The 24,054-nt window shown below is 40.1% G+C and overlaps 2 protein-coding genes across 2 annotated transcripts; one reads left to right on the top strand and one right to left on the bottom strand.

The window, feature by feature from the left end:
• Positions 1–266: 266 nt before the first annotated feature.
• On the top strand, positions 267–6,109 carry LOC146386699 (neuronal vesicle trafficking-associated protein 1-like). Its single transcript, XM_084927928.1, has 5 exons — positions 267–543; positions 861–1,014; positions 1,277–1,393; positions 2,881–2,991; positions 4,769–6,109. Exons 2-5 carry the CDS (start codon positions 886–888, stop codon positions 4,967–4,969), a joined length of 558 nt encoding a protein of 185 aa, XP_084784054.1. The 5' UTR covers positions 267–543; positions 861–885; the 3' UTR covers positions 4,970–6,109.
• An 8-nt stretch (positions 6,110–6,117) lies between these two features.
• Positions 6,118–23,812, bottom strand: stx18 (syntaxin 18). The gene is made up of 11 exons (XM_084927927.1): positions 23,599–23,812; positions 12,667–12,734; positions 11,388–11,503; positions 11,163–11,240; positions 10,975–11,041; positions 10,794–10,885; positions 9,060–9,154; positions 8,688–8,746; positions 8,338–8,407; positions 8,161–8,241; positions 6,118–7,069 (listed from the first exon to the last, which is right to left on the bottom strand). The coding sequence occupies exons 1-11, from the start codon at positions 23,749–23,751 to the stop codon at positions 6,974–6,976; spliced, it is 975 nt and encodes a 324-aa protein (XP_084784053.1). The 5' UTR covers positions 23,752–23,812; the 3' UTR covers positions 6,118–6,973.
• Positions 23,813–24,054: the final 242 nt, after the last annotated feature.

Below are 24,054 nucleotides of genomic sequence, written 5' to 3' on the forward strand. Positions count from 1 at the left end.
GTGTGTAAGCTTCATGTTGAGAACCTTTGATATTAAAATCCAAACAACTAATCACCAATAAATGAATAATAAAAAGGATGAAGTAGCATCTAAGTTTGTTCCTCCCTTTCAAATATCTTATGTACATATACTACTACTACAGCAAACTTAAATGTGGATGCCCATAAACAAGCGCTCTTTTCTTTCACCTGGATCGCCTTATGATTGGGCAAAGTGACATTTCATCCTAACTGTAAATCTTACTGTAGTTGGAGAGCAGAGGGTTTACAGCCGCTGGTCGGAGTGGGTTCCTGCGTGTGTGTGTGTGTGTGTGTATGGATGGATGTAATGAGGACGTTACATCACTTGCAGTGCAGCCAGACACCAGCAGCAGCATCCAGCTCGGAGGTAACGCGGCGCACAAACCCAGCTGGCCATATTGTGCACCAGCTCCCCGCAAATCGGCTGCGTCACACCTCAAGAAGGCACAAAGCAGTACTGCAGGAATAAAACCACTACACTGCGAGAGGCTCACGGATCAACCCCCCTGTATCGCTTGAGCTGGTAAGTGCTTGGATGCATTAACGCGTATTTCTGTGTATATTTTCCCCATTCACGGTGATGCATCAGCCCGAGCTTTGCTTGTCCTCTGCTGCGCTTTTGTGCTCAATGGGTTTTCTCGTGGCCCACAAAACGCCCCACATCGTGCACATTACACTGATTGGATTGCATTGTTGTTTTCGTGTGAGAGAAACAAAAACATAATGCACAATTCCTGGAATATTTATGCAATCTTGTGGGGCAGAGGACGATGGATAATGCCTTTCCTTTAGGTTTAATGAGCGCTTGTTTTTTTTGTTTTTGCTTTTTGACCCCCTCAGGTTGGCGTTTTTCCGTGCAGGGAAAATGGTTAAACTGGGCAATAATTTCAGCGAGAAAACCAACGGGAAGGTGGTTTCTGAAGACGGGTTTGACACCATCCCTCTTATAACACCATTAGATGCCAGTCAGCTGCAGTTCCCCCCACCGGATAAGGTATGATTTTTGATTTACCAAAATGTCCATTGATATTTGTGATTCAAAGCGAGGGAACCAGCGCGTTTAGTGGTATTGCCATCACTCCAATTAGGGGGGGAAACGGGTAACCAGTCTTACACATCTCTCCAGTATTACACATCACTTCAGTCATATTGCTTATAACTGTATCACTTGCATTAAAAATAAACATGTCGATGATTTTACCAGTCATGTTTTTTTCTTCTTCTCATGAAGCGGCTGTGTTTTATTTTCCTGCCAGGTGGTGGTGAAGACAAAGGCAGATTATGATGGTGAGAGCAAAAAGGGAAAACTACGATCTCCCAAAATCGCAGAGTTCTCAATAAGCATCATTGAAGGCGTTTCTGAGCGACTCAAAGTAAGAATAACAGAGCTGCTACAATCTGTGTTTCATGCATCATCCATTTCTCAGTATACTCCCACACATGCACATCCCTGAGAGCAGACATGTGTCTGCCTGCTGCTCAGGACATTTTTCATCCCCCCCTCCATAATATACATAATATTTCCTCCCCAGCACAGCTCATACCTTTTGGCTCCTTCATTCAGCCCTCTTTCGCCTCCCTGTCCTCCCTTGTTGCCTGTAATCTTGGCCGGCTATACAGAGAGACATAATGCTCACTGATTCACTTAACCCCGCCCTGAGACTCTCATTAATTCAGCTGCTGCCATGGTGATGGCCTCCAAATGGCAGCATCTCTCCCACCTTTTAATGCTCATTTGATTAGAAGATAGATTTTTCTGTGCACACCTATAAAATGATTGAAACGCGTGTTTTGCTTTTAAAAGAAACGAATGCGTAAAAGATGCCCTTTCTCCCTATAAATCCATCTCCGCATGTCCTGTGCCCACACTGAGCGATCGTCCCTCTACATTCATAATCAACAGATGAAAAAATATCTCTGAGCAGTGCCAGGCTCTCTTTGTAGGGCTTTAATTCTCAAACATAAAGCCACCGAGGCACATCACTGCCTGAGAGAACACAGCCTACATCCTCACGTCTGTGCTTTGAAATGTTGCAGGCGGGCCTTTCATCACAGAGAGTCTCTGTAATAAGCTCCTGTTGCTCTGCTTTGTGCACGCTGCACTGTGTGCTCTGCTGTGTAACTGTCCAATTCAAGAAAACAGATAAAAAGCAAACACTGCCATTCATATCGACGCACAGTGTTAAGAATCTTATCAAATCTGAGCCAAACACAGTGGGCCAAAAAAACAAAAAAAAAACAAAAAAACAACAACAATCCCTCAAAGAGTTGTTGGATGTGTGGCACATTGCTCATAATGTGTGAAGTCTTGTTTCTCTGCTGCAACTGTGAAATTTCACAGATACAGAACCATTTCACTGACATTGCTTTAAAATAGAAATTTTCCCTCCCTCCAAATAACTTAGCATATTCATTTATTCTGCTGCATAAAGCACACCTTTGAGGGGGGGTTACATCTTGGGTAATAATGAGGCGCTCACTCCCACTGCCCAGAAGCTCCAGTAGGTGTTACATAACTCCCCTGAGAGGTGGGAGCTGAACTGTACAGGTGGCCGCACAAACTGTGTTCTTGTCGAGTTAATTTATTCAGATTATTCTGTAGACCTGACTGGATGTTACTGTCACCGTTTTACTTTATGACCTTCCACATAATTGTCTACATCTTTTTTTTTTTCTTTTGCTTCAATATGGCAACCTTTTACTCTCGCTCAACCTTTAATATCAAAGAAGCTATTACAGGTTGCTCCAGTCTGCCCACTCGCTTCCTTTCATCAGGATGTAGGGAGTCTATTTATGGTGTCCTTTAACGGAGCTGTCTCGTAGGTCTTCTGCTGACAATGACACTGTGCGTCTCCTTTAGGTGACCTTGCTGGTGATCTGTGCTCTGGCTTTCCTGATGTGCGTAGTGTTCCTCGTGGTCTACAAGGTCTACCAGTATGAACAGCCTTGTCCTGACAGCTTTGTTTACACGGTAAGCAAAACATTTCACCGTGTTGCTGTGTTCTTTTCTCTCTCTCTCTTTTTTTTTTTACCTTTACCCGGATAAACCTTTGCCCTTCATGCAGTAAAGCATTTTTGTTGCATTATTTTAAATGTCTAATTTAAATGAGGATTTAACTGATCATGAGTGCTGACACTACATTCACTGATACAATTTAAGCTGACATAAATAGAGAATGTATTTTTACCATGGATCTTTTAAAAAAATAACTCTTATCTGAACTTCCTTAGATCCCCAATAAATCTAAATTTTATTACCAGTGCCACCTGTTTGTGTGAAAATATGTAATTTTTGAGAGGTCAAACAGTACATTTTTCATATTACAGACAAAATGTTCAGTCAATAAGCAATAAAACACATTAAATAGCTTTGCTGAAACAGCCATGATGGTCAGCAATTTGCAATAGCTTAACATGGCTACTTTTAATAAAACATTTCGTTATTAATTTTGTTGACTGGTTTCCAGTTGTGTTCCTGTTCCAGGAGCAGTTTAGATTAATCCTTACCTAAAGCTTTTATCGTCCCATACTGCTGGTCTGCAAAAATGACATATTCTCACAATAAAAGCTGTGGTTCTGAGGTTATCGATTATTATCTCACCACAAAGCCTTAATCCCTCTACCTACAGTGCTGGGAAAAAGTCTTGAGTCACCCTTTATTTCTTTAGATTTTGCCTCCAATACTTTTGCTTCCAGCACTTTTGCACCGACAAGGTGATTCCCATAGAGCTATTACCCAAACACCTGGCACATCGTGACATGGTGTCCTTAAGAAATCGGGGAAAAAAATCCAGCAAAAACCTGACACGGGACCAGAGAGATGAATCTGGCCCCTCAGGTGACCTTTCTACTGTCCAGTAAAGCCTAATCAGAAATGGTCTCAGTAGAAGTGTTGCTGTCAAGAAGCCATTTTCAGGGAAGGTGAACAGGTAGAGTTATGCCAGATTATACAAGAACTAGTCTGAAAGTCTAATTTGAAACTTGTGGTTGAAATTGCTCAATGTACAGAGGAGGCCAGGAGAGAGGTAGCACAGTGAGTTTCTGTAGCCATCTGTAAAATAAGGTTGGAGGTTCATGGTTCATGGCTGTATTCCTCCAGTGATGTTGGCCATCTTGCCAAAGTTCCATCACATTTTGATCAACAATGCAATACCATCTGGAAAAAATCTGAGTGTCAATGGCTTAACTTTCTAGGGTGACATTGATCCCAAACAAACTGCTAATGCAGTAAAAGCATACCTGGGTATAGGAACAGCGGGAAACAATATCAGTCATGGATTGGCCTTCAAAGAGCCCAGAGCTCAACATTACTGAAGCACTGTGGGGTCATCTTGTCAGGGAACAAAAGAAAAAGGAGCCAACATCCAAAGTCTGGAGAACTATTCTTGAAGACTACTTAAATAAATGACAAGAAAGCTTGTCTAAGAGACTGTGTTGAAGAATAAAGGCGGTCATACCAAATATTTAGACTTTCAAGCTAATTACAACTGTATACATTTCCCCCTTATATACATGCATGTTTGCACATGTTAGAATAAATCACTGCAGCAATTTTCCAAAGCAAAATTTAAGACACAAATTGTGCCTCCAGACTTTTGCACAGCACTGTATAACTGTTTAAATGATAAGATTTAACTTGCGTTGTTTTCTGTGCTCTTTTGCTCCAATCTATATTCTGTTGTCGTCACCTATTGTGTGCACTGAATGAGTTAACTCCCAGTATGTTTAATTCTCTCTTTCTGGAGCAGCAAGGTCGCTGCATGCCAGCTGGGCTGTATGGCAACTACCCCCCTCAGGGCCCTGGGGGCCGCGGACGTCTCTTCACATTCATTAACCACTACAACATAGCCAAGCAGACCATCACTCGGTCAGTATCACCATGGGTGACCATCATGTCTGAGGAGAAGGTCACCCAGCAGGAGACGGAGACTGCCCAGAAACTGGCTTAACCAACCTGGGATCAGGTGGTGGCTTCGCCTGCTGCAGAAAAATAAATAATATGGTTGTGCCATTCAAGCAAACCTCTCAGTCCTGTGGCTTTAATGGTTAAAAATCCACTTCTCTTGGCTGAGGTGCTATGCTGCCTTGTTGATGTAGTTTGGTCAGCTGATGCTTACAGTAGGAGGAATTTCTGCAAGTGAGGCTAACAGCTGGGTGGATTTACAGGTTTGTTTGAATAGCATACACTGTTATTTATTTACACTTTGAGTGGCAAACGTGTAGAAAAAAAGCCACAGAAACAAACACTGACACACACATTCACTGTCTTTGTACATACACATATGTAACAGAGCTCACTTTAGTACTCAGATTGTGAAACGACTGTGAACCATCTCGTGTCTGCGTTGCTTGTTTTATGCACGCACGACTCTTAATAACAATCAGTTTGCTTTGAATCTCTTTGTATTCCAATACATCAAGTACTGATATGAGCATGTTGGAAATCTCGAGGTTGGGCGAGTGGTAAATTTCTCATGAAGTGACAGGATATTTGCCACTGAGGCCATCTGTATGAAAATGTCTTAGTGTTATGGTATTGTGAACAAAGGCTTGACTTGGAGGAAATGTACCAGCAGAAAACATATTTTAAATTGTGCTGTACTGCTCTCTGCATATAGTGCTTTAAAAAAAACTGAGTGTTTGATCAAGTTTCTCTTTCTTTTTTTCCCCTCAAACAGACATGAATGATTGTTTCCATTCATTTGGATTCTGTGAACACAACGTGCTTTGATTTTCTGGCTACACAACACTTATTTAAGGATTACTTTACAGAGCATAACTTTTAAGCTACTGTACTGAATGTTTTTTGCATTGCTAGTGAAGACACTGTATTGCGCAATGCTTCGCATTGATTAATGTCGCCATATATGGCTATAAGCAGCCACCACAGATACTAGAGTTAGGCTGATGTAGTGGAACAATCTGACAGTAGTTGCTTGTCCTGTTGTTTCCTTTCTGTATTTGTCATTTAACTTAACTTGCCACAAATTATGTACCTTTTTCAAACAATGTAATGATTGCCATTGAAGTGCATTTGCTACATAAAAAAAATGTCAAATGAAAAACTCAAATAAAGTGCCCACATTTCACACCGACGTCTATGTGCAATCCATTTATGCAAAAGAAGATTTTTATTCATTACTTTGAGAGCAAGTCATGTCAGAGCTGCTGAAAACTCCCTCGGCACAGAAAATAAACTCAGTTAAAAGTTCCAGTAGCTCTTGAGCTGACATCAAAGGAAAAAAAATGTTCAAAGCACTTTAATGCTGTCACTGGAATCTGGGTTAATCATTATAAACAGATTAACAGAAACATCAGAAGTCAACAGCTACTTTCTCCTTAGCTGACACGAACCAAGGCAGGCAGCGGCTTCAGCTGCCTTTGATGTTATCTGCAAACCCACATAGATACGAATTATAAAAATTGTTTTATATCATGAAATATCATCATGAATTAATGAGAGAAGGTACACATTAAATTTGCTATAAATTAGTTGAGAATCATTTGCTTTTACTTGAATGTATCTGATGTGCCAGTACAGTTTATTCGGCTCCAATCTGCAAACCATTTTGAACATTTAGAGTAATTTATTTTACATAAAGAACAAATCTTCTTGAATACACGGGACTGTGTTGTCAAGATGCAAATACGCACTAGTGCATAAAACAGTTTTGGAAGAGATTCACAGGGATCGAAATCCAGTCAAACCATTGTTACTCATGGCTGAGAAAGGCAAGATGTTAAAATACAAGTGCATTTTTATATTAAAGCTACCCTAGATAGAATCAGGGAAGAATTAAGTGCCATTTAAACTTGAGGACATAATCTCACGTTCAGTCTCGCTGTTGCCATCACTTCACTTCTCAGTTAGTTGTACAATCACTTCTGAGATAGGCATTGTGTATCAGCTTCAGGCAGGTTCTTGTTGTCCAGAGTCCATTTGGGCAGTCGTGTTAACTGTCATACCAGTCCAGGAAGAGAAGAGAAAAAGAGCACATAACGAGGAAAAAGAGGATCCATACCCTAAATCCAGCGTTGTTTTTGATAGCCTTGAAAAGAAGTAAACACAATGACATTTTACTGGGTGGAAATATAAGTCACATATATACTCACCGGTACATCTGTTCAACTGGTTGTCAATATAAATACCTAATTAGCCAATCACAGTGCAGCAGCTCAACGCATTTAGACATGCAGAAGACCTGCTGAAGTTCAAGCTGAGCATCAGAATGGGGAAAAAAAAGTGATTTAAGTGACTTTGAACGTGGCACGGTTGTTGAAATCACTGTCCAGTGAATGGCAGTTCTCTAGGCCAAAATGCCTTGTTCATGCCAGAGGTCCAAAGAAAATGGCCAGACTGCTGTGAGCCAAAAAGAAGGCAATAACAACACAAATGACCACTTGTTACAACCAAGGTATGCAAAAGAGCATCTCTGAACATATGTTCTTGAAGCAGATGCACTACAGCAACATAACATCACACCACGTGCCACTCTTGTCAGATAAGAACAGGAAACCGATGCTACAACTCACCAACATTGGAGAACAGTAAATTGGTCAAATTTGGCCTGGTCTGAAAATTATTGATGTCTGCTGCAACATGAAAGCATGGATTCACCCTGCCTTGTATCAACAGTTCAAGGCAGTTCAGTGCTGGTGGTGTAATATTGTGCAAGAATTTCTTGGCACACTTTGAGTCCCTTAGTGCCAACTGAGCATTATTTAAATGCCAAACCCTACCTGAATATGGTTACCAACAAGCTCATCCACAGTCCACAGAGTACCTATCTTCTGATGGCTGCTTACAAATCATCTCAAACTGGTTTCTCAAATATGAAAACAGGATCTGGTGACCTCCACAGTCACCAACAGAGCACTTTTAGGATGTGAAACAGGAGCATCACATCATGGATGTGGAGCTGATAAATGTGCCGCATGTGTGTGACGCTATCATGTGAACATGAAACAAAATCTTAGAGGTTTTTTTTTTTAGCACCTTGTTGAATCTGTTGAAATTAAAGCAGTTCTGAAGGTAGAAGGGGGTCTAACACCCAAGTGTATCTAATAAAGTGACCGGAGAATGTACAGCCAATATATGTGATGCAGATGTGTGGTTTTCCCCCACTGCAGTAAAAGGTACCTCTCGTATATCCTCATTGCCTTCTTTGACGTTCTCTGTAGCACCAACGACGAGCTGATGAATGTTGTCTATTTCTGCTTCCTGTCATGGAGAATAAGATGGACAATAAGTCTGTGTACAACAATGCACCGTGCACTTAACAGACTGCCTGTGTGAAACCGAAGGAACCCAGCTCACTTGTTGCAGGACTTTCTCAGCAAAGATTTCTTGAAGTCGTGAGATCTCTACCACCTTCCCTTCGATTTGCCTGGTGGGTACAAACACTGGCATGAAGCATCCAATGAAAATAATGTGGCTAGCATATATAAGCCCTTCCAGATGATGTTAGGGGAACATTTAGTGTTTTTTATCACAAGTGTTTCAGATCCATGTCATTTAGTTTTATTAGCCACCAGAGGACTAATCTGCAAACACTAAAATCTTTGGGTAATTTTAATCCTGTCTTGATCAACATCTAACATTTCAGCCATGCTGTTTAAAACAGACTTATCAAAAACAGAAGGGAACATACACAGATGGAGACTCACCTCACTTCATCCACCAGGCTGTTCATCTCACTGATCAACCTCTGGTTTTCCTGCTCAAACTAGACATAAACACAGTACTGAATAAATATGTATAATGCAGATGTCAAATGCTAATTTAGTGTAAATATATTTCCACTTTTATTTGCCTTATCAGGCAATCCCTGTAAGCTGCTTTTGTGATGACAAATAACAATCCAAATTAGTCTGACATTTGCTGCTCTAAATCTTTAACCCTTCAAACCTCTGGCAAAAATCAACAACGAGTTGTCCCTGTGCACCGACACGCTGTCAAAGTACAACATTAACGTTTGAAACATGCAGATCTATTCATTCATTATTCTGTATACATAAATATTTTCTAAGGTGTCACACCATCTGAATTTCCTCTGGGGAGAGCTCATCTTCCACTCGGCTCTCCTCCCACAGGTTTACAGGGTTGTCCTGGACCTCTGATGATGCAGTCTTCTCTAAAGGGCGAAAGACAAAAGACTTTTAAAGACAACTTTAGACGTGTTACAATAAGAAACCTCTCTGAAAATATAACCTTGAGCAGTTATTATGATGGAGTTTTTTAAATGGAATATCCTCAGTTAGTTTATTATTTAGTCCATACTCCATTATTGCCTTTGGTAAGCTATTCCAACATTCAGTAACTTATTTTTTAGAGTGAGTGTGTTGTGAGTCCAGATGAGCTTTGAAATTGGTTTAACTGCCTTCAGGAAGCAGTCTCTTAAAGCAGTTTTCACGTTCAAATACAAATCAAGTTGACAAGATTATAATAATAAATGTCCTTTTTGACTACTGTAATTATAACTAGGGATAGGTACCGGTATCCGATGCCATTATGGCAGCGGTTCTGACATTAACAGTAGTAACCAGACCGAAAAGCAGCACACATTTCGGTGCTTTTTTTTTTTTCCTGAGATGTCATACACTTTGGATTCTAGCCAATCATTTTACCTTTGCAAGGATAGTAGGCGGGGCCAGGTACGTACGTTCTTTTTGAGCTACAGATTAAAAATGCCCAAGGCGAAGCCGCCAAAAGTCTGGCTGTACTTCACAGCAAAAGATGCAAACTCAGCAGCCTGCAACAAGTGCTTTAAGGTGATACTGTGATACTGTGCAAAGGAGGTAACACCTCAAATCTGACGACCAACCTGGCGACGCATAGCGTTTTTTTAAAAGCCGAGAAATGCACAGAGTTAGCAACATTCCCCAAGAACCCGAAGAGGAGAGTCCTGGCCCCCAGCCCTGCCAGTGTAGCAGAAATGATGACGGATGATGATGGCAGCAGCAGCAGCAGCCGTTCTTCTCTGCGTGAGTAGCTTAATGTTGTCCGTGTGTAATTTACGTTGAGTAGGCTAACCACATTACATTAATGCATGTAAGGTGAACTAGCAAACACTGTCGTAGTTACATGCAGCTGTCTTCTTGTTTGATGGCAGGTACTCCCTTCACCCTGGCCAAAAAGGCTAAAATGACCAAAGAAAAAGTGGAAAACAGCTAAAAATGAAAGGTTTTTGGACAAAGTTTGTGTTTTTTTTCCATTGTTTAAGCACTGCTTCCAGCCAAGAGTGATATAATATATGCCCTATAGCTGCAGAAAAGGCTAACATTGTTATCTTTTTACAAAAAAACAACTGAACACGAGAGGTTTTTGGACAGAGTGTGTGTTCTCCATTCTTTAAGCACCAGTTCGAGCACCGTTTAAGCACCGGCACCGTTTCAAAAGTACTGGTTTGACACCGGTATCGGATAAAACCTAAACGATACCCATCCCTAATTATAACATTTAATACATTTAACTGATGCAAATAGTGCTACATATTGCTTCCTGTCTGCCAATGTTGGCTATGGATGATGATATGAATAATACTCATACTTAACTCAATCTTAACTGAGATCACAAAGAATCATCATCATCATCATGTGCAATGACACTGTGATAAGACACCATGACATTATATATATTATATATGTTTTTAAAAAAAAGCTGAAATATATAAGATCACAAAAAAGTAGAAGAAGAAAGCATAATTTGGAGTCAGGTAAGTTCTAATAAAATGCAGCAGGGCTTGTCGTGTCAGGCTTTGCATGTTGACTTACCAGAACTTCCCTCCTTAACGGTGTCCTCCTCTGTGGGCTCCACTTCCACTTTTTTCTCCACTGGACCGTGATGCTCTGGTACCAGTCTTGATCTGTGACCACAGAACACAATATTACGTGAATCACAAGCAGTTTAAAAATGATGAGTGACAACAGGTCAGTGAGGAATGCAAATACTCACAGCCTCTTCTTGTCCACCATTCTCTTGACTCTAATTGCTCTCTGCTCAGAGTACAGCTTGCATACACCTTAAAACCAAAGATGCAAGGTATGACCAAATTGTGTCAGATGCATTATGAAACAATTATGAAGTATTAAAACAGGTAACAGAGGACTCACTAGAAGTTCAGTAATTAGCTACAAACTCACCTTTTAGGTATGTTTCAATGAGGTCTAGCACCGCTCCCCTGTGCTCCTTTATCTGAGCTGACATCACCTGTTTTTCAGCTGAGATGACAACAATAATACATTTACAGTCAAGACTTCCTGACTTGGAAAGCATGCATTATGAACAAGACCATATCAGCATTTCCAGATATGTTATGTTTAAATTTCCATTTAAGTTGATTTGTTGCACAGAAATAAAAGACACACCTTCATTGCGTAGCTGCTTGATGGCTTCAGAGCAGGTTCTCATAAAGATCTGAGCATCCTGGTCGATCTGGTCACGGTCATTGTCTGTCATGCGGGAAAGGTCCGATGAAATGAGACTGTAAAACACACACCAGAGCAATGAGAGTGAGCTTGAAGACTTTTACAAACAACATATTTAGTTTTACAACAACACACATGCCGTAATGTGAATAGTTTCAAGTTGAGAAAGCACTTGTCCAAATACTCCTTCCCTCATTTCCACGCGCAGCTTTAAACAGTGTACTCCAAATTTGTCCTAAGTGAGCACCATGTTAAGCATCCCATCATGCAATGCATACTTTGCGGGGAGAAACCTAAGGAAGCAAGGCAGTAAGCAAACTAAAGTCTGTATTTTGCTTTAGCTAAGTGTTTTAAACTTTAAAAAGTAAACATGACAATCCACATTTGAGTCTTTTCCCTTTATATTATTAGTTTGTGGGTGGCTGTCCAGGAAATAGAGATGTCACTTGACAACAAATAATTGATAATAATTACAAGATTTGAAGCTGAACAAGCCATCCATTGAAGGACTTTAGTTTCATTACCATTACATCATGTTATAAAATAACATGATGTAATTTTATAACATCAGTGTAAATAAATCAGTTATCAACTATAGGTCACAATTACTCTGAGGACTAAGAGGTTAACAGGAAATCTGGAAGATAGTAACAGCTATGGGAAAAGCTGAATGTATATAAGACCTGCAAACATATCAGTGGACAGTCCCATCACTAAATACTACCACACTCAACCCACTGACATGTCTAATGCTTAGTTAATGTTTTCTTTTGAGGTTTCATCAACAACTCGTTCCCAACAGTGGCTACTCACACACACACACACACACACACACGCGCACACACATGCACGCACACACACACACACAAAACGCAGAGGGGCCTTGGAGAGAGGAAGGCCTGGATTAGTCCCTGGGTGTGATTTGCTCTACACTTGGTTGCAGCTCAATTATTCCAGACAATTAGACTGGAGTCTGCCTCTACAGACCACCCGACTCGCTGCTGACCTTGTGCCAGCAGGCAGCCCCTGTAGCGCGCGCACACAGACACACACACACACACACACACACGCTGAAAATAACCCTGACTTCTGACCTTCTCTGAATTTTGTCAGAATTAAAGTGTTTGTGCCCTCATCAGCTTTCCCTGCAGCCTTGAAGGGTTTTGCCGTTGCTGTTGTTGATTGTGGTGGATTACTGTGACTGTTTGGAGAAGCTTACCTTCCGGCGCTCACATAATCTTTTCTGTGCTGTAGCAGAAAGTCTTTGAGCTTGGTGATGTTCGTGATCTGCCAAGATAAAGTGAGAAGTAGCATTACTCGACCCCATCACCGTCATGTCAAAAAGTCTTTAAATACGCAGTTGCACCTTCAAATATGTTAATTTCGGTCAACATTGTTTTTTTTTCCAGACATGTATGAGGAAACTATTTTCTCCCAGTTACATTCCAACAGAGCCAGAGTAAATGCATAATTTAACATTTATTGGAAGTGACAGGAAACCAGTGTCCTTCTATCTCTGTGAATTCTCAATAATTACTTATGGCAATTTATCAACTCCAGGACATACAAAAATCAAACCAGCAATTTGCCCGTCAAACAGCTCTCATAAATAAAACCAAGGGCTTACAGAGCATACAGAGCACTGACAGAGCCATTTCCAATAAGCTTTAAATTTATGATGTTGCTATTTATCACAGAGAGAAAGTCCAGGAGTGTGTGTGTGTGCAAAGGGAAACCAGAGGAAACTTGGTTCAATCCAATATTTGCTCGTGTAATTCAGTCAAATATTAAAAAAGACCAAATTGCTTCCCTGTCCACAGACTTCTGCTGGCAGGCTACAAGAGGGTGTGAAAGCACACACAGCAGGCTCTGTTGGATCCACAAGACAGAACTAAGACAGGAGACAGGCGCAGGACTGAAAAATGACACAATGAGTTTGACTGTGACAGCGAGCACAGAGCGTGGGGGATTATTTTGATAGCATAACGACGCTGTCTTCAGCCTTCACTTTTTCACCCTAACAGCCTCAATTATCAAATTGCTTTGGCTGTAAAGAGTAACCTGGCACCAGTCGTCTAATAATGTCTCTAAACATTCATTCCTAGCGTCACAGTGACTTAAAGCGGTGTTTTATTTGAGCTGACGCTTGAAAAATGACTCGTTTGTCAGGCATAAAGAAGGTGTTGTGATAAACAGAGCCGAGCAATTTGTTAGAAACCTAGAAGTCCTTCTCTGGTTTAGAGGGTGACGTACGACACTGCTGTGGGGGGCATGCTAACGCAGGCAAGGGCAAGGCAGGCTGACCCCCGCTAATAATACAATTATTTGTGAGGTCAGGAGTTAATTGATGTTCAGTGCAGTTGAGCTTGGAGGGTTCAGGGAGAACAGAACCGTACTTATATTTTAAAGTCATTCAGATCAGCATTAGTTACTAGTTTAGAGCCTATTCAAAACATGCCTGTTTGAAATTGGCTCTAGTAAATCTCTAGTTTTACTGTTGCAGCATTCTCAATCAATCACTGACCAACCATAATTATGACTGTACACACTTAAAGTCTAGAAAATATTGCATGGGAGCAGACGGCAATAATGTTTGGGTGAGCATCATCGTGTCATGTGACATTTTATGATGCAACTCATTAAGTATTATATCTGTAATCAAACATTAATGTTACACCATAAATGTATATTATTTTAATATATTCTTCATTTGACATGATTATAATGTCTAAATATGACATCTAAAAATGTTTTTAATATTATTACAACTAGGGCTGCCACAAACGATTATTTTGATAGTCGACTAGTCACCGATTATTTTTGCGATTAGTCGACTAATCAGATCATGCATCCATTGGACGTAAAACATACAGCTTATTCCACCAGCATGCATCTGCTCTTACATAACTATCATTAGCTTACAGCTTTAAGTGTTTAAGGTATGTGCTAACTAAAAATAAAGACAAGATGATAGTTTATTAAATTTTAATGAAATTTGCAGATTGTTTCGGTGAAGTTTAATAAACTCAGCCGTCTGCTCCTTGCTATCTAAAATATAATGGGACACCGGAGTATATTCTCGAGCATCTCACATTTCTGATAATCAGTTGTCTGCTTGACGTTTAGTCAGCTGTGTAAAAACTGTAACTTTAATCTCTTCCAAACCGATTTACTCAGGAACAAATAAAATACTAAAAAAAGCCAAACAATAACATTTTGAAGTTATCTAAGTGACTTATATATATTTAACCTGAGTAGCGAAAGACGGCGGTGGGTTCCGGTGTTCTCACGGGCTCTAGTGAGCCTTGCCCCCGGTTAGCTATCGAGCTAGTGGGTAACAGACGTCTCCGAAAACGTCGGAGCGCTTCTGAAAATATGTGGTGTCTTGATAAACTGAGCAAATATTTGAGGTTTATACAGTTACATTCTCGCCTGAAAATATTTTAATCATTTATTTTGTGACCCAGAAAGAATAATAAGAGTAATATTAAAACTAACTAGCTGCCGCCATTGTTGTAAACTGAGCTGGGCTGCGCTATGAATTCTGGGATACAGCTTCTTCTTCTTTGGGGTTTAACGGCAGCTGGCATCCTTGTACATACAGTGCTGCCATCTTCTGTTTCAGTCCGTTATTACACTCTTAAATCCTACTACTTATTCCTGCGTCTTTTGTGATGCTTCAAACGAGGCGTCGACTATTAAATCAGTCGTCGACGATTTTGATAGTCGACGTAATCGTGACTAGTCGACTAATCGTGGCAGCCCTAATTACAACCACTCTGTTCGGTAAATTTAACAGTATCTTGACTACCAAACAAAAGACCTATGATTAAAACACAGGGGTTTGTCAGTTATCACAATAATAACAGACCTTTTTTCAGATGCCTGATCAGAATAATATTGAAGCACAACTTCAAAAGGACTCCTGTGACACTGTTATATTAATCTGCATACGTATCAGTCGACGCTTCCCTTAACTGACAAATCAGTGCTTTCACTTGACTTAAAATCCTTAACACATTCTGAATTCACCTCATCTCTGGAGTTAACACAGTTAATATGACCACTGTTAAAACAAATACAAAAAATACAATATAAAATGGCCCACGACAATGTTAAGACGATGCATGGAGAGGAAAGAGTTGGTAAAAATCCCTTTTTAGGCAACTACTACAAACAGAATACACTCAGTACCTTGACAGTTGTAGTATATAATGCTTAAGTGAGGACAGGACGATGTCTTGTTAATAGCTGCAGATACAGCTGTACTGGCATAATAAGCCATTTGCAATGCACCACACTGTTGACTGTGTTTCTGAAACATTCCCACACTGTAGAGGCTCATGAACAATCCTTCCAGCTTGCTGTTTGGAGAGTATTAACTGGACACAGCCATCTTTGCAACACAGTCTTATTGCAACCATTTAGATGAATTATATTAATGACATGAAGTAGTACGTAGAGTCACGGACTGCTCTTTGAAGTTAATCAGACACATGCAAAGAATCCTTCATATAATTAAAATCTATCATGTCAGTGAATAAGACTGGTTATCATTGTAACAACCTTTATAAGTTTTTTATAGCTTTAAACTGCAAACAAACTTGGAAACAACATCTTATAGCAAAAATTGGACTGTTTGGTTTTTGTTTTTTTAATTAAAAGTTGCTTTGTGTTGTTGCTGTAACATTTCAACTCGTTCGTTGTGGTTTAGAGTCTTTTGGTATGATTTTGTGAGGAACAAATAAAGTGAAATGTTATGTCCAAGTTCCTAAATGAAACACAGAGATATTTATGTAATCTAGACTTGAAATTAGAAAATATAAACTCCTCCACACCAAGAACGATTTGTCTTGTCTTTACTATAAACTGTTTCCTGCTTGCAATTAACACTCGGTTTCAGCTTTGTACAAAGTTTATCTGACTACAAACCTCTACTCGTGGTACTACACCTTTTTCACCAGCAGGCAGTGCTAAGCCCAAAGCACTGGAACACAGTGGAAGGTCTGTGTGTGTGTGTGTGTGTGTGTGTGTGTGTGTGTGTGTGTGTGTGTGTTAGAGTGTGGGGGTTGTGGGGGTGCTGGGGAGTGTCAAAGACTGCTGCTCTGGGGGTTGAGCTGCCTCCTGTGTGTATACATTGGAGCTTGGATTCCCAGCACAACCTCAAGGGTTTGCAGGGGGTCAGAGGGATCAATTGCTCTTGTAACGTAAGACCTTAAAGAGCAAGTAATTCCTGAACAATGAGGAAGGGGGTGGCCTTGTGCATGCGGCTCACCACATATGTGTATGCATAGGTACGCGTGAGCGTGTGTGTGAGTGTAACGTGTAGCTGCCGCAGGTGTGTGTGAGGCAGAGCTTGCAGGGAAGGCAAGAGGAGACAGTCTGCCGGGCTATATCTAATCTCGTCATCATCAAAGACCCCCACTTTACCTCCTCACTTTCTCCTTCCCCTTGGTTCCCTCCAGCTCTGACTGAGCCCAAACAAACCATCAGGGGGGATTATTATGAGGAAGAAAAGAGAAAAGGCTTAGCTAGCAGATTTTCTAAAGAGCCTGGATAGCTCTTTGTTTTGTTTAATCCAGGTAACTGACAGAATTTGATGATGACTGCCCTGCTTTGGTTCAAGTCCCTGTGTGTCCTGACTGTGGGCTATCCATACTGACGCCACGTTATGTTGTGTTTAGGAATGTGGCCCTGATGCAGAGAGGATGCTTCAGAGGAGAACGCTGAGCCACATGTTGACTCTATTATCATGTTTATGTCTGACTCTCTAATGGGTTGAGTTTTGTCTTCTCATGTCTATTCACAGTTAGGAAGCTTTAGCCAGCTCTATAAACAAACGAGGAGTAATCAAAGAAAGCTTTTAAGAATATTTACCAACCGGGTCCTCGACCCTTTTGATATGTGCTAAAGTTATATTAATCTGTCACGAGTTTAACCGGCCAATTCACTTCGATACAAAGATGTGGAAAGCAGCGCTTGCATGCAGTCTCGGTGCTTCTTCATCTACCGTCACAGATTTTCAAATACTGAGGAATATCATATGTATAGTCTGCGGTAAAGAGTACAAAGCTGAAATGACCACATTACCGCTATTGTATTTTACAACTGTGTCACATTTCTCCCCTTCAAGACAGATGGAAAGCATTCAGCAATCATCTCTGTTCAATCACAACTTGTAATGGTCCTGCTGCTGGAGCTTAGTGAGATGGACTGAGTCAGTGGCAAAACTATTGAGGAAGGTTTACAGCCTGCCTAAACCGATTTCAAGCATGCTTTCAAAGCCATCATATCTTAATAATCAATTTCATATGAAACAGATGTGAAGGGCGGGGCTGTAACGTTTCACTAAAACACAAACGGACAACACGGGACAAAAAATTAATTAATAAACAAAAGGCAAAGCTGGCAGCTGAAGAGAAGGTGACGTTAAGCATGTGAGATAAACAGAACTGTTTTTAAAAAAGGACACCACATAATATAATAGATACATACAGTGCCTACCATTAGATTCAAAATATTGTTGTGTAAGTATTTGTATTTATTGATATTCCTTAGAGAGTATACTTAATCACGTTTTGTGATTATTTCAGCATATTTTTGAATTATAAGACCATCTCTCTTTTGTTTACTTAAGTCCGGTCAAGTTGCCTTAGTTGGACTGACGCAAACCTGTGTCTGTTTTTCAGAACTGCCGAAATATTATCACAGCAAACTGGAATTATGGTTTGCAAGTCCACGTGTTTGTTTCAGCCCAGGAGGAAATCTTGTATTACACTTTATTAATGTTCAATATTCATATACAATATAATGCAAACAGTGCTGCACACAGTGGGTCATAGAAGAGTAAGAAACGTACTGTCCACATTGCCATCCCCCTGGTGAAACAAGTAAATAAAAGAAAGCTCACCCCTGCTTAGGACAGCAGGATACACAGGCAGAAATCCTGACAACAAAAGGAAATAAATCAGCAAAATCACTAGCTCTATAACCTAGATGTACTTAATGTGCATCTCCTGCCAACCTGGTATCAGTTGTCATGGTCATTACAATAAATATGTTTTTTCCCCTGCATACAGTAGCACTGAAAACACCTAAAAAGTACCAGAAATGTAATTTCAGTTTAAGTGACACTGCAACTTTCCTTCAGTGTATTATACATCACTGAAGTGATATCATTCACTTCCAAAAAAAGAAACAAATAAAAAACCACTTGAGTTAAAATTTAGTTTCAAAAACACGAGCAAGAAAAAGACATCACTTATAAAGACAGAAAACACTTCAGTGATTTAATAAAGCAAAATAATTTGAGGAGTGCATGGAAAATCCAGACGTTTGATCGGAGTCAGATTCTCACAGTACTGGAAAACTCAAACCTACTTGAGTCTTTACCTCTAAGACAGTAAACAAACTCGTCTTTTGACCTTTGCTTTAAAAACAAAACAAAACCCTGAAACAGTATCATCTGCTTTAGTTTTATTTTGTGCATTCAGTATCAATGTGAAATGACAACAAATAATGAATACCCCATGACTTATTTCCACATTTTATCCTGTAACAAAAGGCCCACTTGTATTCTTTATAGTTGTCATTTGCTTAAACAGATAAGTACACATCTGTTGTAGTTTCATGGCTCGGATTTTAGTGTTAAGAGTGGTGAATGCAGTCTGCTGTCATTAGTATTGGGAAATCGCAACATTTGCCTAATGATAATGCCGTAAGACAGTATTTAAAGTATCCACAGCTGCTGCTTGTTCATCTCTAACAATCGTGTCTACAGAAAAGCAATGACTGCCTCATGACTTAGAGCTTGTCATGCATCTGTAAAACTACTTTTAACCACTTTTTGCTCGTTAGTTTCATTTTCACGAGTCCTTCCAAAACCTTTAGTTGCGTGCAGTAAAACAAAGATCACGATCCTGCTCAGGGCTGACAGCAGATGCCTCAAAATTCAATTTGCCTGGCTTTCATGGGAAAACAGTGCAGCGATTAGGCCAACTGGTAAAAGAGACCATTTAGCAGCACTGTTCATCTGAGCGTGATCCCTGAAAATCGCTCAGCATAGACTTGGCTTAGGCAGCTGTATGCGACCGTGTTTTACCTTTTGTGTTGTACTTTGGTAATGTGATGAGCAGAAGCATAATATAAAATTACTGACTGCAAACTTGCAAAATGTGGCTAAATAAGACGCTACCATTGCTTTAGTACATATTATGTACAATATCAATTCTTTTATTTTTCACTGATCTGGCTTTTGGGCTTTTTAACATCCCTATGATAAATGTTTTACCTTTTTTTGACTGCCAATTACTTTTACTTCCACAAAGACTGTTGGGGGGGGCGCATACTTGTGCACCACATTCCCTAAACAACTCATAAATGTCATGTAACATCTGCTGCTGTGGCTGTACACCATCTGTATGTGATCCGTTAAGCACAAGAAGAAATGTGCAAATTCATTCCAGTTTCATCTGAAGCAAAACACCCACAGGCTCTTAAACACATCTCTAACGATTATTTCACCTTTGATCTGTGACTCTGACCTTTGCAAGTTCACTGATCCTCTTTAACGTCCCGGTGTGATACAAGGTGATAATTTTAACTTCACTTTCACAACGGTTTAGCTTGATTTAGTTTATAACATCTCAAACATAAAATGAAATTTCAATTGTTTAAAAAAAAAAAAGAAAACACACTGGAGTTGGAAACTTAACCATCGTCGAAAAAATTCAGACTAAATGTTATGAAAATACTAGAGCATACCATTTCACTGTAAAGTTTTCACAGCGAAGAGCCCCTCTAACAACACAACATCATTTTAAGAGCTGGCCCACTTTTCAGTGTTTCAAAGAAAACAGTGTGAGAAGGAGCCAATTTTGGAATACCAATACTGAAGGCAGAGTGGGGAGCCAAGCGCTATTTTCTACACCCAATTTGACAATTTTAGAGTGACCTTCCCCATTTAAACTCGAGAAAGGTAGCATGCTGCGGAGAGCGACGAGGTGAGCGGTGAAACGGAGATCACAGCGCCCAAAACCAACCCCTATGAGGTAAAAGATTCCCTTTACCAAACCCCACCCTGCAAACACTGGCCCTCTTATTAGTCAATCAAACCCTTCTTGAATCGACTTGAAAGTAGCTACATTTCCTTTCTCATTGTGTTGACTTTTGAGTGGAAAAAGAAAAAAGTCTCAGAGGTCCACTGTGTATTTGTCAACTTTGATGTTTTCTTTCTATTTTTGCGAAGCTTCAATGGGAATTTAGGAGGGAGAGTTAGCGGGAGAGTTATGCATGTCTTGAAGGGCACCCACATCTGTTGTGCATTAGGTGCCGGCCGTCAACATTGTTACTGGGGACCTAATTTAATATTTTCTCTGTTTTGATCTTCCACCTTTAATCACTGGCTCTTGGGAGGATCAGCTTTCCCCAGAAATTGTTTGAGAGCCGAAAGAAAATGTTATTGCAGCATGTTTATGGAATCATACATGGGAAGAGGCGACCTGCATAAAAATTACTGCCTATGTGATGCCGAATAGAGACAGAAAAGGATAGCTGAGCCGGGGAGACGTGGGTGAAAACCGCGACATAACTGTAAGCAGTCAGGACATTCCAAGCTCACATTTTCAATTTCGGCAAAAACGGCTTCACTGAGATGGTCGGAGATGATATCTGCAATGCGAAGGAGACAGCAGTAGGGGGGGAGGAGAGCAGGGTGCAGCCACCACAGGATAGGTTTGGGTTTCTCTTGAATAAGCAGCAGTGCCTTTATTAAACCACCATTTCTAATATCAATGTAACAGAACATAACAAAAACCTGGTTGTGCAGAGCTGCAGCAAATGGGCTCATGTTTGCCTCGGGCTGATGGCTGAAGACATCGGGTACAACTTAAAGCCCTGACTCTCCTTGGGATACGTAAAGTGGTTCTTCAAGGTACCTTTGAAGAGGTTTGTTTTTGAGATATTCATGTCAGGCCAAAGAGTAGCAGTAGACGTACAAGCAACATGTACACTGCTAGATCTTGTACCATCAACCATAGAGGATGGGTCTGTATTTCAGTGGGAAAAGATCATTTAAGATGTTTTTCATGACATTTCCTGAATCAACATCTCATAAAATGAGATCCAAAACTGTTTACCCCAATATATTTAGTCTTATGTGAAATTCTACAAATAAATTTATATTATTACAGTATTAGAGGAGATGAAGTCTAAATTCCATTACTGACAGTGTATTAAAAAGCTAGCATTTTTCAGTGAGACCAAGGTCATTTTAACTGGCTATTACCAGAAAACTAAGAAAGGAAGAAAATAAAACATACTTCTTCAGTTGTGTAGCTGTTCATATTTATATAGTTTCTGAAAAAATAACCATATCAACTGCTGATCCAAGCGTGTAAATTTTTTCTGAATATCAGTTGCAGGCCTCATGTTGTGGAAAATAAATTGCACAATTTACAATTAAACTGCGATATAAATGAACTGTTCTGGTGAAAAGAAGAGGCTTCACTGAGTTCAATGATATATATGTATATGTATATATATATATATATATATATATATATATATATATTTATTTATTATGTGACACTTTTGTCCTTGAGTGATTGTTTTCATGAGAATTTGGTCAAATATGAGAATATAGACTGGGAGACTGCACACCAGCAGCTATGAAACAACATTTCTGACTTATTTCTCTCCCTATGATGCCCACACCTATCAATCTGTGCCAAGAATGTTTTATATGAAGTGGCGTATGCACTTATAATATGCACTTATAATAACGGCATACTCCAACAAATACAGTTATTATAATAATAACCAGGAATTGTAAAACACAGTTGAGCACACATGTAGCAAGCCTGGACATCCCCAGATAACTTTAATGAGTGAATATTGTATCTGTAAAAGTTGTAGATTACCAAAGCATATACAGGAAAGGGCATAAGACATTTCTGTTGTAAACCCCCCCCCTCCCAAAAAAGCATTTCATTAACATCGATGGTATATTCTTCTTCTTCTTTCAGCTGCCTTTACAAAATACCATAGCAGATAATTTGCCTCTATTTCACCCTATCTCTGGCACCCTCCTTTATCACAAAAACCCTCTGCATGTGCTCCTTCACTACATCCATGAGTCTCCTCTTAGGTGTTCCTCTCTTCCTCCTGCCTGGCACCTCCACGTTCAGCATCCTTTGCCTAGTGTATTTTCTCTTCCGACTGTGCATATACCCAAGCCATCTCATCCTTGCCTATTTAACTTTGCCTCCACACTGCTCAACCCGAGCTGCCCCTCTGATGCGTTTGTTTCTAATTTCGTCCATCCTGGTGACTCCCAGTGAAGATCTTAACATCTTCAGTTCAGCCTCCGGTCGTTTTTGTCAGTGCCACCACCTCCAAGCCATACATCATAGTAGGTCTAGTCTTGCAAACCTTCCCTTTCCCTCTTGGTGCTATCCTTCTCTCACAAATCACCCCTGACATTGCCTCAACCTTCTTCACCCTGTCTGCAAACTCTTTTTCACACCTCTTATGCATTATTCGTTGCTTTGGATGGTTGACCCCAGATATCTAAACTACTCAAACTTCAGTACCTCTGCTCCTTGCAGCTTCACTGTTACACCTGTCTCCCTCTCATTCACACAAATGTATTCTGTCTTGCTTCTACTGACTTTCATCTTCTCTCAAAGCATACCTGCACATCTCCAGGCTCTATTTCACCTGCTCCCTACTCTCAGTACAGATCCTCAAAGTCTTCAACAAACGATTAACTGGCCACTTATTGTATTAGTCAAAATCACAACCTTTATATTTCAAATCTCAACGTATCATAATATTATCTATTCTATGACAAATTTGGAACATAATTTGCATATATTCAATATAAATTAAAAAAAAAATCTAATCCAATTTAAGTTCATGCTGCATTTAGCAAAGTTATAGTCTGCAAATGTTGACAGAACACCGGCTAACCACGAACAGCGCCAACACACCAAAGGAAACAGAAGTGGTAAGCATCGTATATGCACTGTATTTCACTGGCTGCTGTTGCTCCTACAAAGTAGTAGTAAGTTTAGAAGCTGCCATTAAACGTAAAGCACTTTGGCCACTGTGCTAGCAAAGTTAGCTAACGCTAGCCTGAATGAACACTCACCACTTCTTTCGCCCTCGGTGAGAAGCCACTCTTCGGTCTGCTTCTCTTGAAAATTTCCTCTTTGGTCGAGTCGAAGCCAATCCCTATGGCCTTGTTCCTGGTTTTGACCGTCTTAACGCTGGCTTTGAAAAGTAACGTGATATCAACAGCCATGTCTGAGCAGCTGCAGCCGACTGCTCACCGCTGTAAACAAACTGACACGTCACCCGGTGAGGACGTCATCTTCGTGGGACGCGCTGGATTTCTCCTGTAATACGGGTACGAAAGCGTTACGTTTCACCTTAAAGATTTCATCAGTATTTATTTATTATAACTAATATTCACATCATAATAATTGAATTCTGCTACAGTCCGATCGTATATTTAGAGACTGGTCGCTTAGAATCAACTTTTGTAGGGAAAATCTTAAAATATCTTTAATTTTAAAAAAATCTATTAATATTTTAACTGAAACCT

This window comes from Perissodus microlepis, chromosome 5 (assembly GCF_051167445.1).
Source record: "Perissodus microlepis isolate ML-2025 ecotype Zambia chromosome 5, ASM5116744v1, whole genome shotgun sequence".
Lineage (NCBI taxonomy): Eukaryota > Metazoa > Chordata > Actinopteri > Cichliformes > Cichlidae > Perissodus > Perissodus microlepis.